The sequence below is a fragment of the Barbatula barbatula genome (assembly GCF_947034865.1).
Source record: "Barbatula barbatula genome assembly, chromosome: 22".
Taxonomy (NCBI): domain Eukaryota; kingdom Metazoa; phylum Chordata; class Actinopteri; order Cypriniformes; family Nemacheilidae; genus Barbatula; species Barbatula barbatula.
In genome coordinates this window covers 3,927,626-3,943,523 of record NC_136785.1, presented here as the reverse complement: position 1 = coordinate 3,943,523, position 15,898 = coordinate 3,927,626, and the positions used below count along the sequence as shown (strand labels likewise).

Here is a 15,898-nt window from a genome sequence, read left to right as displayed (position 1 = left end):
CAATCACACACCGCTCCGCTGAAACATCTCCAAAAACGCAGTTTTACTCTGATTCTGAAACACTTTAATCTTTAACTGAAATGGACTGCAGATATGAGTGAAATTGTGTAAAGTAACTCCATCACATTGATAAATTATTATCGAAGCATTAGCCTATTATACGCTCACTAGTGCGGTTTAATCTTAGTCGTTGTACTCTGCTTCTTATGTTGTCCACCGATTTTTCTGTGTGTTCTCCTGCTTTTATTAATGTAAAGCTGCTTTGAAACAATTGTGAAAAGCGCTATATTAATACAATAAAATTGAATTGAATAAATAGATGACCTAATAATAATATTCACTTTAATTTATATAGCGCCTTTAAGAAGAGGGCCCCCAGAGTTCCACCAGCCATGGACCGGGACAATCCAGCAATCTTCCCTGATGACGACAGTGATCGGCTGCTGAGGGACCAATATGTGTTGAATTCTTTTATTTAGAATGTGGGCTTTAAATTTTGGTTAAATATGTCCTGCGGTGGCAGAGGAATTTGGGGTTTTGTAAAAAAAACTGTTTTATTGATTTGGCCTCTTATGATGTGTGTGCTGTAGGCTATACTGTGTGTAATACAAGCTTACAGGGAAGCTACTGCATCCATTCATTTGTCTGTTAAGTTGATGTGTATGGATTTGTCCTGCATTTCAGTGTGCAGACATGCAGGGTGTGTTATATACAGACCTTTGACTGTGTATTTATCCTTTTGTTGTAGGCCTATAATATGCTTTGATTCTGTGCTTTCCATCTTGTAGTGTCAATGTGTGACTTTGGTTTCGAAAGGAGCTGATGGTTTACCTGCTTGGTTTTATCCTTATTCAATAAAGGAAAATAATGTTACACGTTGTTTTTATAATATATGGAATGTGTATTTTATTCGACGGAATATTAGGTCCACACCGAGGAAGAAGGAAAAAGTCATAAATGTATGAAAGATGCATATTCTTTTTACAGTCCTGATACTTATGACAATGTGATGCTGATGTGCCAAAATATAAAGTATTTCCATGTTTGTAAAACCATACTGAAGAACAATTCCACAAAATACCCCGCAGCTGTCATTTTAAAACTGTCCTCTAAAACAATGGTTACAATATTATAACTTCATTCTCAAAGTCTGTGAATTTTATTTTTTTCCCTCTGTGGCCCTAATATTCTATTTTATATATAGCGTTACAGTCTATGGGAAACATAGTTGGTAGGAATCATCTGTCTCCATCTCCGAAGTCTCCGTCAACAAGTCATTTTTTCCCAGTGAGCTGCCACATACTCAATATTTGTATTTTTTACATTTTGTATGTAAACACTAAAGATGTTTAAAAAGTAAAAATGTAAGTTTCTTAAACATACCATGTTCAAAACTTGAACATGCATGTTGCTGCCACGGGATTGGCAGACTCAATATTCCCATTAACAATTCAACAGGTGTACCTAATTAAATGTCAGTGTAAATGTAAATGCTTTGTCTCAAAGTTAAAGTTAACTGAAAATATTTGTAAAATTAGCTTCAGTATAGCTTTCTTATTGATTATATGTAACCTGTTATATAAACATGACTTGCTGTTGAATTGTTTAATAAATACATCCTATATATCACGTTTGCATGTAGGTATATCAAGAACCACACAAAACCCAAATAAACTTGACAATTTTATTTTGACAACGAGGGTAAAACCAAAATTAAAATGAATCTGATTTAAAACGCTACCTTTTAGCCAATTTGGTGGTGGTGGGGTCACAGATGAAGGGCAGAGGGAACAAAAAGTAAGCGCTGAAATGAAACCCCCCCTCATTAGAAAAAGTTCACAGGTGAAGGGGGCGGGGTGGGTGGGCAAAATACAAAAGTTTAAAAAAAGGCTTCACCATCAAGTGATCAAGCTTAGCAATAATGTACATACATTATAAGGGTTATGTATACAAATAACTTCCTCCTTTTTTTATAACATGATGCTTGCTCTGGTTCAAGTATAACCACCCTTCTGTTATGTAATCATTACTTCTATGTCATCAAAGCCATTTAGCAATGAAATCAAATAAAAAAAACATCCTTTAAAAAAAAAATGCTGAAAAAACACATTTCATATCCTACCAATACATATATACTGTATAAATACATACATAAATATACTTTACATACAACAGCCAAAACTTTGAAAAGGGGGAATGAAAATGTGGGAAGATGATAATAATGATGATGGTAGTGTGTACAGTGTCCCTCTGCTTTGATCAGCACGTCTTTGGGTGCGGGACGGCACCCGTGCTGTGGACTGCACTCAGTTGCCCCAGTAAGGGGAGCTGCCATAGTTGGACTTGTTGACCTGGGTCTTCTGCTGCATGGTGCTTGACTGGCTTCTCTGGTTTGGCCCACCCTAAAGAAGCAAAGGGCCCAAAAAATTACTAAATGGTTTACGAGTCTCAACTAAGATGATCACCTATGAAGGTTACGAATCACCTTGACAAACCTAACAAAACGTTTTTTTAAGAGAGAGGCATTATTAGAGAGAAAGTGAGAGAGAGACCTGTCCATCCTGGGTAAGGTGATGATGGAGCAGCTGTGAGTGTGGCTGCTGATGGGCCGGCAGAATGTGAAGGAATGGAGCAGGGGCGTAACCGGGGGCAGCGCCGGGGGTCAAAGGTCCCGTGCCTCCCAGAGCCGAGGGGAGGTTGAAGGGAGGAGGGGTGCCAGTATGGAAACCCTGCTTATCGAACGTCTGCGGGAGAAAATACGTAGGAATCATATATTTGCTTTTATTTTGAAAGAAGCTGCAGGTATATTTGTGTATTACTACCTGAGTCTTATTGTAAACAGTTCCACTGATGTCTGGCACCCCAGAATTGCTAGATGTTACGGAGACACCTAAAACAGAAAAATAAACAATTTAACTACTATTACAATTTCTACTGTACACTTGCCTAGGCTTGTTTCATAGTGTGAACGTATGCTTATACCTTTCCCCGGGCCAGAGCCAGCAGATTTGGCCTGTGTCTGAGAGGAGTTACTGTAGCCTTTATTGTACTCAGTTCCTGCTGGGCCTTGAGTGAGGTCATCGTACCCTTGAAACAAACAACTTTCTTCAAACTCTCAGCTTAAGAATGCTGCCATCAGTTCCATTTACATCAATACTTATGGTGTGCCAATACTGTAATTACTGTAAGTCTTCGCCAAATTCGTAACGCGCAATTTTATGCATGTGTGGCTGTTTCAAACACCTGAGCTGAAGGCATGTTGGCCATAGCCGCTGGGCTGCTGGAATGGAGTGGTGGGGTTGCTGAGCCCCATGCCGTGCTGCTTGGCAGAGGCCGGGGGCACGAACATAGTGGGGCCGTATTGGAAAGCACTGGGTACGCCAGGCATTCCGGGATAATAGGGGAGGCCCGTGTAGCTGTAGCCGGGGGGCAGGGCTGGGTTTAAGAAGGTCTGCTGGGTGTTGTGGTGGCTCTGTGGCTGAGGCTGACTCTGTCCTTGGTTTTGAGCCTGCGGAGGCTGTGCTGTCTGAGCGGCGTGAGCAGCAGACAGGCTGTTAGACGGCGCTGGTGAGGAGGATTCGCCTCGGCTAAACTTTGTGACATCACCTGAGTGAAAAAATACTTGATTAGGAAAACAGCTGGTTTAGAAGATAATCAAAAAGATAATATTAATGATCCAATGTATTACATTTATTGCCAAGAGTCTAATTTAACATCACTATTAGTCCTCCTGTTGCCTACAGTTTTGGCATGTATAAAATGAGTTGTGTGGTACCTGAGTAGGGGTTGCTGGCGAGGTTCCCGTCTCTGCCAGACAGCGTAGCAGTCGGCCCTGGGAATGTGATTCCATAATAATCCTACAAGGAAGAAAAGTGCAGAAATAATAGATTAATTCGTTTATGGTACACACCGTATATAATGCATATAGTTTTCACACAATAGTTATAATTTTTACCAAATAATCTGGTCAGATGAGCTTGTGTTGCACATTAGAATATAAAACAACGGTGGTATAAATTCACAACATGATGCTCATTGGCATTCATTTAAATAAAAGAGATACATTTTCAATGGCCTCAAACTTACCACTGGTAGTCTTGACTGGAGCATGTGAAGATCTTCATATCCATAAATTTGCTATAAAACACAAACACACACACCCTGTTAATACTACTTTACTTTAGAAGAGAACATGTACCATACAAATCACCCAACCCGATTCAGAAACACTCCCTCCCTGAATTCCACACACACTACATAACTTCCCAGAGGAGTGAAAGCTGATCTGTTTTGAATTAGGAGGATGAGGGTTTCTTACGGGGTAGGCGGGCAGCAGACCTCCGGGTCCCATGATGTACTGGTTAGGCAGCAGTGGAGGAACCCCCTGAGAGAGATTTGGAGGAGCTTTACCTAAAGACAGACAGAGATGAGTTAGAGAACAGCAGATTTAAATTCTTGGATACAGAAGTGGCTGATTTGGAAGAAAACATGAAAATTATACAGTCTCGGTTTGTCTATCGGGTTTTTAATAGATGTTTTAATAGAGGTTTGGTAAAACGATATGTTGAAAGTGGTTGCCAGGGTATCACTTTGTAGTTACTATGGTGCCAAGGTTTAGCATAGTGCTTTGTGGTAACTTGTCTTGTTGAAAAGTCTAAAGAGCCTAAGAGCAATCTCTAATTTTGTGCCCTTGGTATGACTTGGGCCTCTTCTACAACGTTACGAGCCAAAAGGATTGTGTTTTCTTCAAAATCCAAACTTTCAAGCAGGAGCCATAGTAACAGTGATGACATCACCACTTATAAAAACAATATTATACTAGGACTGCCTCTATTACATTCACGATTTTGAAAGTTTCAAACGATTAAAAATGACAACAAAACTCGCTTGCTTAAAAAAATTTGTAGTGGTATTGTTACTCTCACTGTTTCATAATACTTCAGCTGGCTTTGTTTTGGTAAATATTTGATAACATTATCGTAGTAAACCTTACTGCTGGAGGAAGACAGAAGCTGGGCGGCCCTGACACCAGAGGGCATGGTACCATTTGTGCCGTGACCCAGAATTCCAGAAGCATGCAGACTATTCCCTCCACTCGCCAAACTGCTGATGCTGCCTCCGGTCAGAGCGGACACTGGCGGGGAGGAAAAGGGCATCGACGAGGGGGCGAGAGAGTTCACGCTGTCCACACTGGTGTACTGAGGACACACAGACGAAGATGATGTTACAGGCTGCAGAGGTGGTGAGGAGAGCGTGTGTGTATCCTGCAGAACTTACTGTAAGTGGTGAAGTGGTGCACAGTGCCAAAACGGAGGAATGGCCACTGCTTACATGACTACAGGAGAGAGAAAGTCACAGATATAATCAGCCCCATCTTTTGATATGACACACAAACATAAAAAACAAATGCAATCAAAACTAACCCAAAATTACGCATTCAACATACTTGGTCAATAGTGATATTGTGCATTGACATAGTGAAGGCTGCATATGTTGGTAAAAACGTTATAACCAACCAGTTTTGTTTCGTGTAAGATTTTTGACTTTTTGAAACTTAATTCTCAGATGTTGGGTTGTTGTTAAGGCATTGCCATTAGCTTGCCAAAATGTGTTTCGAGTTAACATGATGCTTAATCTGTTGCAAGGGTGTTCTAGGTGGTTGTGTTCTATGGTGATTTGAATCATTTTTAGCATGCTATCTTTGCTGTCATTACAAGACCAAACATGATTATGCTGAATGAGGTGGGGGGGATAGGGACCCTTTTAAGTGACAAAAAAAACTACAACTTCCTGCTCACCTGGTGAGGTGTGGTAAGCTGGCAGAGGAAAGCTCAGAAGCCAAGCTGGGCAGAGCAGAGCTGTGTGGGGTAACAGAATTGGGCAACAGTGAGGATGGGGCAGAGGGCGCAACACTTGTGTTGGTGCTGACCAGACAGGGAGACTCTTGTTTTGGCGTGGAGGAACTCGATGAGGCTGAGACGGAAGGAGGATGGAGGAGACAAAAATATGAATGTCAAAATAAAATAGGTGATTCAATCGTATCTATGTAACAAAAAAGAACATTAAACATCCCTTTACAGCTCATGACAATATGAGGGTAGCTAGATTATGAGTTTGACTTACTGTCCAAAGCAGCAGAGGTCCTTACACCATTAAAACCGTTCTGCCAGAGAGACGAATTAGATCAATATTAGCAGCGTAACCTCAGTTCACAGCTATTTGTTTCTCAATTAAGGGTTATTGTATGACTAAAAACTTGAATTACACACTTTTGGATAATGTTTGGACAAAACGTGTTTAAATAATTACAGACTGTTGAGTTTTAAAAACAACTGAGATATCATTAATGTGAGTTCTCTGTACTCACAGTCACAGGTCCAGAAGGTTCCTTGCTCTGAGAGAAAGTTAATCTCGAGTGAGGAGCCACGCCACAGTCAAAGCTGTTGCCTGCCGACGATGCAGCAGAGGAAGAAGAGGAGGACAAGGAGGAAGTTGGGGCCGTGACTAAGCTAGGGGCGGTGTGGGAAGGTGCGAGGCTGGGAAGAGGTACTGAGGGTGGGGGGTAGATGCTGTCAGAAGACACCAGAGGCAGCAGCAAAGGAACTGGGCTTGTCAGAGCTTCACTGTGGGGCAGATGATGGGACACTTATTAGCATGCAAAACGGTAAGTGTTTTGTACTAAAGAGACAACATCGGTTTGAAAGACATGCGCTGAGAGATTTGGGAAAAACAGAAGTATGCGAAGCCCACTGCTTAAAGAAATCATGCCGATGCATTCATGTCTTTGGTTTACACAGGAATCAAACGGTATATTAAAGGTAATCTTGTCCTAATAAGAATTATTTCCTTTCAATGACTGACCTGACTGGATTAGAATAAAGGCTGCTCTGTGACTGTGAAACCACTGCGGGGTCTCTAATAGGTTCATTGTTGCAGTTCTCAGACTGGCCGAAGTCCGGTAGGGCAGATTCCGAACCGAAATCCAGAGCACCAAACTGCACGTTTAAACCGGAGACATCTGTCGAACCCGGCATCTCTACTGCAGAAGAGGGGATCTGGATGTGCGCAGACGCACACAAATACTTCAGATGGTGACAAAACATTTACAATTATCAACTTGAATTGTGATCAATCTCAATGTTGTAAAATTCCAGTCACCTTGGAAGTAGGAGGTATCCTTCGTTTTTGAGTCTTGATCTGTCGCTGATGTGTGCTGCTGCCCTGAGAGTCGGCTGCCTGCAAAGGGGGCATTGAGGGCCCGTCACGGTGATGAGAAGGTTCCGGAGCTTTAGGAAATGCTTCCAGTGTTCCTGGAGCGGGGGAAGGGTTGCCCAACGAGGGAGGGCTGGGCTGCCTGGCCAGTGGTCCGGTGTGGCTCAGGGAGCCCTGCTGGCGCTGGACGAGTTTGCTTAGCACCAAAGATGGCTCTGGCTGCATCTGAAACTCCCCTGTAGTGCATACAATAAACGTTTAATGACCATGAACACATACAGTCGTTGTGTTTTTGTGTCTAAATGTCAGTAGATGTGAACAGAACAAAAGTTTTTATTTGGACGCACTGATCCTTTATTTCTGATGGGACATTTTAGTACTTTTTCTTGGACGCTTATCAAACACAAGTGAACTGGCAATGAAAATGTTAACTCCTTTGTACAAGGAATCAGATTTCCTTGCTTCCGTTGAAGCGGACATGATGCTTTTTGGAACATTCTCAAAACATGCTGGGAGAACATAGATTATTAGGCTTTTCACAAACTTGTAGATTCCAAGCAAAATGTGAGACATTCACGACACACAACTTGGCCCATTGTTATGATGAATTTCTTATGAGTGTGTTACATAATAAAAAATATTTACACATTATAGACGAAAGAACAAGTGCTTGTATTCTACAGTGATGCGTATAATTATGTAACACGTGTTAATAAATAACCCTGCATCTGCAAGTATGAACAAGTATGTTCGTCATGTAGGACATGTAAAGTAACAATAACACTTACGACTGAATTGGGAGGGCAGAGAAGCAGAGCTCTGTGTTCCAGGAGGTTTGATGTCCCAGGAGGAGGAGGGGACAGATATCCCTGTCCCAACCAGCCCCCCTACAGAAGTGCAGTTGGACCCTGTGCTGGAGGGCTGGGAGGTAAGCTGCCCTAGACCAGGCCCCTTCAGCTGTTCCAGTATTTGCTGCCCAGCAGTCTGCCCGAGTTTCGGACCACCTAGCTCCCCAAAACCAGAACCCAAAACAGAGGACTGGAAACAGACAGGAACAAGTCATTTTTTTCAATTAGGACCTTCTTGTTTATATACAGACAGTTACAATTCAAATCCCACTGACTGAGCCATCATGGATGTAAAACTGCAGAATTGTTATCATATTGCCCAAATATGCTTAGGGTTAAATCACTAAACACAATGTGCTCTTGCTTTAGTAAATTAGGTCTTGTGATTTGTCTCACCAGGGTGGCATGTGTGTAGCTGTTGGAGCCAGCAGATGTGCCTCCGTTTCGAGCAGGCTGATGGTGGGAGTTAGTGAAGACCAGACTGTGGCCGAGCCCCTGAGAGGAGCCGACGGCCTTCAGACCCCCTACTTCCTCACGGTCTACAGGCTTCTGCAGCAGAACAGACAGATCCAAACTACAAAACAGACATGAAAACAAAGTCTGAGATCAAAACTTTCCATATGCAAACACTATGAAAATCAAGCTTGGAAACGCTTTCACACTAATTATTCTTTAAAAACATTTCCATTGGAATTTGGATGAGAGAAGAACACAACCTCTGACTTTGTTACCTTTGGCCAGGTGTGATGTGGTTCTCAGTTGGAGGTGCACATGAGGAAGTGAACACTTTGGTCTCGGAAAGCTTTGGAGACGAAAAAGGACCAGTTAATGCTTGCCACATAATACACAGTGCAAGCAGATACTTGTTTTTCTCTCGCATATGTAGCATTGAGAAATTAAAATATAGGCCTATAGATAAATATATAAACATGGTGTTTAACACACCATGTAACTTCAGATTTATCCATTTCAAGCCCAGCAAATCCCACAATGCACAGGAGGTTAATTATAGCGTCTGACTCACACTCACATCTTCACTCCAGTCCTCAGCAGCCCACTCGTCCAAAGGGTTCTGCCATGCCACTGAACAGAATGTGTCAAAGACAGTGAAAGATGAGTGTGTGGCAAGGCATTATGGGTAATGAGTTAAGCTGTACATTCAAAGTGTGAGTATATCATTTTAATGTCTCACCTGTCCCATCAGCAGCATCATTGGCCCCTGTCTCCCAGACGTCTGAGTGCAAATTTGACGTTCTCCTGTCTGTGGTATAGTCTGCGGGGTTAAAAGTCCTACAAGAGCAAATACGTAGACTGTGTTTTGGTGGTCTTTAAACAAACAGGGAGTTGAGGTTATAAATGTGTGGGTGGAGAAACACTTACCCCATCCCCTGTGCTGTAAATCTGCTGGTAACAGGACCCCGGCCTCTGCCTCTACCTCCAGACACTATACATAAAACAAGCACATAAGCACTGGACATGAGCACTGTTGTTGTCCCAGCTCGCTGGTTATATCTAGAAATATTTCACTTTTAATATCTTTGAGAAGTTGTGTCTCTAAGCTCATTTAATTGGAAGCGCAGCAGAGCTAGAGGGCATTAACATGCTGGCAGTTTATAGCTGCTGTAAATGTGTTGCTGTCATCAGTGTGCCAAAACCTATTCCGAAAAAAATAATTGCCTCGAAATCACAACAGCTACTCAACAACACACTACTTTTGTAACAAATGCACAGCCTTCAACAATAAACTTCAAGACAAGTACGATCAGCTTCAAATCACCTTCTGTGAACAACTTGTGATTATGATTATTTAGCATACTAATTTGTGTGCTACATGTTTTTCTCCTTTTTGATGACCTGCAGTTTGGCATCCATAAAACCATATTTCATTAAATCTTAGTTGTACTGCACTTGGGTTCAAAAACTGAATGGTCTATTAAACAACAGTTTTCCACATTCCTTTAAAGAATATTAAAAAAATGTATGAGAACAAAGATGGAACATGTTTTCTCTTTTTTTTTCTCCGTGGTCTCACCTCTCCCTCTGCGGCCAGCTCCTCTCTCCACAGGAACAGGCTCCACACCATTCTCCTCGGGCCTCGCTATAAACACAAAATAATCTAATCACACAAAGGTTTAAAGAAACGGATTCTTCTCCTACAGAGGAGTTGAGTTGAAATGCATTGTGCGTTTCACTCAATGTGCATTATCTTAAAATGCGTGTGTATTTGCATATACAGTAAATCATTTTGCAACTCACAGAAATGCTGGGCGAATACCGGTGTGTATTTTTGTTATGATATGAATTTTTAATATACCGCATTACCGGTGTGGGTAGCTTTTAGATCTAGTTTTAACAGTTTTTCTGTATGCTATGATGAGAAATAAGGGTCAGTAGAGGAAGGAGGATTGACAACGTGATGCGATCGCTTTCCGCTCACATATCTAATTCAAGCCATTGTTTTATGATTCAAAAATATGATTTCAGGGAATCATGAAGCCATTGTGACTGCGTAAAACACAGCAGACATCACATGCATGTTGTAATGGTAAAATCATTACAATTTTGTATTCAGACAGACCGTGGTATTAATTTTCGAGTGGGTGCTCCCAACTCATGAACTGCTACCCATAGATATAGGGCCACCAAGGAAAAGAGTAAATTTTTTACCTCTGTTCTCTGTATATATTTGCTTAAATATTATGTATGCAGTCAATTTACCCTTGCATGCTATTCAGTTAAAGAAGTCAAAATGTTGCAGTTATTAAAGGGGAAGGAGATTGTTTACATTGTGTAGTTACAAGTTTTTTGCAAAATTTGCACAATTAAAAGGTTCTGTATTTTGACTGCAACTACTATGCATCCTGATTCCTTTACTTCATCATAAGTGTGTCACCTCTTTAACAGCATAATTTTGTAACAAACCTATATAATACTAGTATGGAATTGTTGTACAATATGCACTCACCATGACAGTATAAAAAGGCATTTTAAGTCAATCAGCTACAGTATATCCTCTCAATCGGTAGAAAATGTAGATACAAAATACTGTCATGTACCAGAAACCGGTATAAATCTTAAAAATACTGTTATATTTATTTATGGTTATGCCGCCCAGCACTAACTCGCAGCACAAATACAAAAAATAAAACACACCACAAAGTGGCAGTGTTTTACATTTGCACAACCCAAATTCAGGATGTACAGTTTTTAAATATGCTTCCCTGCTACATAAGCTATATATAAATTACATTAAAAGAATAAAATCACCGGTCATCACCATTGAACTCACCTGGCCTGTTGCGACTGGTCCCTCGGCCCCGACGGCCCGCTCCTCCACGACCTTTGCTGCTTTCCCTCTCTCCTTTCTTCTCCCGGTTCTCCTTGTTCTCCTTACTCTCAGTGGAGGTGCCGTCCTTCCCGAGACTTTTCTTTTTCCCAACAGTCTCCCAAGAGGTCTGCAGGAGAGAAATGTTAGTGCAATACAATACAGTCAACAAACAAGAACGTACATTACAAATAATTGGACAACACGACTGGGCATCGCCAACTACCTCATGATATAATATTGCAATGTAACAATTCAATATGCTGCATTCACAATATAAAAGGTCTGTAGGCCAACCAGTGTTGAATCGTCATCGCTGGTGAAGGGCATTGTAATTAGACACATTGGTTACAGCAAAGATCTGTTATGATTTAGGATTACAGCGTAGAAGTGACCTGTTTTCTTAGAAATCACTCAAATAACTCCTAGTCTATAAGAAGCGGCCTTTTGAATACAACTATGACTATAGTCTATGTCTGAATCAGATTAGCGTCAATCACTAAAGAATCTACAGCGAGGACACTAATGTATTTATCATTAGGTCAAAAAAAACACAAGCAAAGAGCAGGCAAACAAAGCCTGAATAGACATAAGTTGTTTGTTTTTACATCTGTTCTATAAAACAGCTGACAGTGGCTACCTGGTTTTGAATCAAACCAGTTTTGCTTCCAGTTTCTGCAACTACAAGTCATAAGCTAAGTAGTCTAGACCAAACATATGCATTTGTTTCATGTGATTCTAAGGTCACAAGCCATCTTACCGCATCTGAGGTCCCCTCAAGCAGGAAGTTGATGGCTCTGTTAACATCCTCATTGCAGTCGTGGAGGGCAACCATGCAATCATCTTGGTTCTTCCCTGTAACCTCCATGAGCTGCAAGCAAATACATAGACACCAGTAATGTTAATAGAAGACCATAAGCCAAAAATGTGCGTATTAGCATATTATCATCTATATTTAACACCTGTTTGACTTTGTCTTCAAAATCTGCATCGTTCTTGTCATAGATCATCTGAGCCAGTCGGATCTGTTCAGCTGTAGCCTGAAGTGACAATCAAATGTATTTTTGAGGTCAAATATAGTACATCAATTGGTTTTCCGTATTCTGTTTCTATTTGCAGCTGTTGTTGTGTTTATTCACCTGAAGCTGTTTCTGTGGTTGTGTGGTCTGTGTGGTAGTGGGCAGCGCTTTGTCCCGAGTGCCCCGGGTACGCTCGACGCCCACCGAGGTCATCATATACAGTATATACAAAACAATGTATGTACAAAACAGAAAAATCTGCAAGAAATAACAACGTTGACAAAAACGGATGGCGGTTAGTACATCGATCCACCAGCTTCTTGCAGACGATCCGCACAAAAAACCCAGCATTTTATTCAAGCTAGCTAGTTGACGATTTCTGCAGATCTTCCTCTCAGTGCTCCACACAAGGCTTTCTGAGTGTTTGCCTGACACTCAGGGGCCGTATCACATTTCCTTTCTTCCAAACTCAGTTGAACAAGATTGAGCAATACTTTTGACCACCAGAAACCCTTGTAGAAAAAACACTCCAGCTTATATAACCACTGATGGAATAAAGACCACACTACTAGATCATAGTCATGTCAGCACATATTTCACAACTAGCCTGTACTGATTTGATATAACACAATTGGATCAATAACGTGTGCGCGACTGTGTTATTATGTGAATACCATAGTATCCATATTAAAAGTATATACTGATTCTCAAAACATCACACTACCCCACCCACAGCAATTTTTACATTATAGTTTTCCGGTGTTAATTTGATTTTAGCATGACTCTTACAGACCAATAGGGATGTTCGATCAGGATTTTTGCGACCGATAACAACAACCATTTTTCTTGACACCATGATTGGCAAAAACAATCCTGTGGGTTGTTTATTCATATCGACCTTTTTCAGATAGCAATACCACAGATTATATTTTTGGTTGCTCTGGTTGTATAATTGACAGTACTTTTGTATATTATGCTTTTAATAGGGAATCAAATAACCACAAATAATATGAATACTAAACAAATAATATGCCTTTAAAAACACGTCTTATGCAAAACACTATAAGTAAACATTAATTAAAACATTTATTTGTAAAAATAAATAGAATCTACACATTTTTGCCAAATTTAATGAGTACCAATTGAGTCATGGAATGTGATTATCGGCCAAGGCCAATACTGATATAATAATAATTTGTATATAGTGCTTTGTTCTGGGCACTCAAAGCGCTTGCTTATCATGGAAGGGGGGGGAAATCCTCAACCACCACCAATGTGGAGCATCCTGGATTATGCAACGGCAGCCATATTGCGGCAGAACACACACCAGTTTATTGGTGGAGTGGAGACAGAGTGATGAAGCCAATCAGTATGGGGATGATTAGGAGGCCACAGTGATGGATAGAGGCGAATGGGCAGATTTGTCCAGGATACCGGGGTTACACCCTTACTCTTATTCGAATGACATCCTGGGATTTGTAATGACCACAGAGAGTCAGGACCTGGGTTTAACATCTCATCCGAAGGACGGATTTATGTGGCTGACAGATCTGAGAATTTCCACAGGCCTTTTTATTAACCATAAAACTACATTTAGAAAATGCTGAAAATATAAATCAAAATGTCCCTGCACGATTTTTAGTGGATATCAAATAAAAATGTTCTGGGTTTGTTAACCCAGGAATCATACGGACCACTGTCATGGTGCTTAGGTTTTCTTCCAAAGAAACAAAAACAACCAGGACATTCTTCTTCTCCACGGAAACCAAAAAGACTTGGAAGAAAAATGTATTAACTCAACTACACTTACATTTTTACATTTATTCATTTGGCAGACGCTTTTACCCAAAATGTATTAACTCAACTAACAGAGTCAGAATTACTAAACTCTCCAGCAAAACAAACATCCACTGACAACTAAATGAAGATGTCATTGCTCAAAATGATCCATAAACGGAAATACAAAAACAAGCCCGATATAATAACATTGCAAGTCATCACTACACATGTGAAATTGTAGTGGAACACCAGCAAAAGTCACTGCTTGCATAAATACAAGGAAACACACATAACTGGAGATACAGTGGGCTTTTCTTGGCAGTTAGGAGAAGGGGTCTTATTGTGCACATTTAACCCTTTCAGCCTTGCAAACAGCTGACAACAACGTTTCAGCTAGATGCTCCCAAGATCACAAAATCAATGCAAAAGATATTGTAAAACACATTATTAAGATGCTTTGGGACACAAACCCACTAGGCACGCACTGCTGTTCGCAATCGAGTTAATGATAATAATACAATAAAGCAAAACGAGCAATAAATGTGATTCCATCAGCTGACAATGGTCTCACGTGTGGACGTTTCTGAGATCCTTACCAAATGCAAAAACAAAACAAAGCAGTTTCTCTCGGTCAGCAGACCAGCCATGGTGTCCTTGTATTTACAGCTACAGAACGTATGAAACACAGATATCGAGATATCGTACTAATAAACACCTCAAATAGCTTGACTTCTCGAAATGACATCCATTCCATGTCTTTGCTTATGAATAGGGAGCTACATAAACAAAATTATTATGATCAAGGATGAACAGACAGTTTTAATTTTACCATTTAAAAAACTAAAATGCCTATTTTGTGTGAACGATTCACGTCAGATTGATAATTCACAACACTAAACAACATATGTAGTGGCTCACAAGCAAACGAACCTACATCCCCATATGGAGGACAGCGATTTTAATGTATCGTTATTCACGCGACAGAAATGTTTCGATACATCGATAAAACTAAACAGGTTTTTTATTCACTTGATTTCCAAAGAACTGAGTTTTGTAAAGAGTGTAGAAACACAGCCAGCGCTCCCCTTTGTCCATGATCTCTAATGTCATTTCCTCTCTTCAATTGTTGTAGCTTAGCTAGCTAACTCACGACCGCCGGGCGTCCTTGTTTATAACATCAAACTCTGGTGAGAATTTAAATACCAGTGTGTATAGAAAAGGGGCGTTAAAAGCCCCCTCGTAGGGATTTAAACGCGTGAGGTTGCTGTTAACGGGATTTTTTAGGAAAACTGTCTCACGGCACAGCGAAAGCCGAGCCTGCTAAACTGAGGAGGAAAAACAAAGCTATACAAAAGACAACATCCGCGAAAAACTGTCAGCGACTGATTCAACGAAAACGAGCATTTTAATAAGATAACACTCGATATAAAAAGGCTTGTTTGTATATAAAAGAGAGATTTGTTTTTTTATTACCTGCTAACACGCTTCACTCAGCCAGCAGCAGACTCCGTCACGTGACCGTCACCGCGCCGTTGATGCTGCTCTCCATGCAGATCCAACAGGCGCGCTCCCGCACAAGCACATTCACAAGCGCGCGGCACTGATGCAATAACAGAGTTATATAAATAAATACGTGTATATATAATAATATATTTTCTTTAAGTTGAGTTCCATTTCGTAGTATTTGTTTAGTCCTCTACTGGAATGAAAATCAA

At 40.7% G+C, this 15,898-nt stretch overlaps 1 protein-coding gene across 8 annotated transcripts; it reads right to left on the bottom strand.

Annotated features, from left to right (window-relative positions):
• Positions 1-1,665: 1,665 nt before the first annotated feature.
• On the bottom strand, positions 1,666-15,777 carry ubap2a (ubiquitin associated protein 2a). Of its 8 annotated transcripts, none has more exons than XM_079487434.1 (27): positions 15,657-15,777; positions 12,525-12,662; positions 12,348-12,425; positions 12,146-12,256; positions 11,350-11,515; positions 10,093-10,158; positions 9,441-9,504; positions 9,253-9,350; positions 9,085-9,143; positions 8,792-8,862; positions 8,457-8,634; positions 8,001-8,250; positions 7,159-7,448; positions 6,862-7,055; positions 6,368-6,623; positions 6,124-6,163; positions 5,799-5,973; positions 5,278-5,335; positions 4,994-5,198; positions 4,319-4,410; positions 4,087-4,137; positions 3,776-3,857; positions 3,244-3,606; positions 2,983-3,087; positions 2,823-2,890; positions 2,553-2,744; positions 1,666-2,402 (listed from the first exon to the last, which is right to left on the bottom strand). In XM_079487434.1, the coding sequence occupies exons 2-27, from the start codon at positions 12,618-12,620 to the stop codon at positions 2,307-2,309; spliced, it is 3,504 nt and encodes a 1,167-aa protein (XP_079343560.1). In that variant the 5' UTR covers positions 12,621-12,662; positions 15,657-15,777; the 3' UTR covers positions 1,666-2,306. The 8 variants fall into 8 exon arrangements, with proteins under 8 accessions (XP_079343560.1, XP_079343558.1, XP_079343559.1 ...); XM_079487432.1 differs by having other exon boundaries at positions 1,672-2,402; positions 6,862-7,082; XM_079487433.1 differs by having other exon boundaries at positions 1,672-2,402; positions 6,862-7,082; positions 9,091-9,143.
• Between the last annotated feature and the right edge of the window lie 121 nt (positions 15,778-15,898).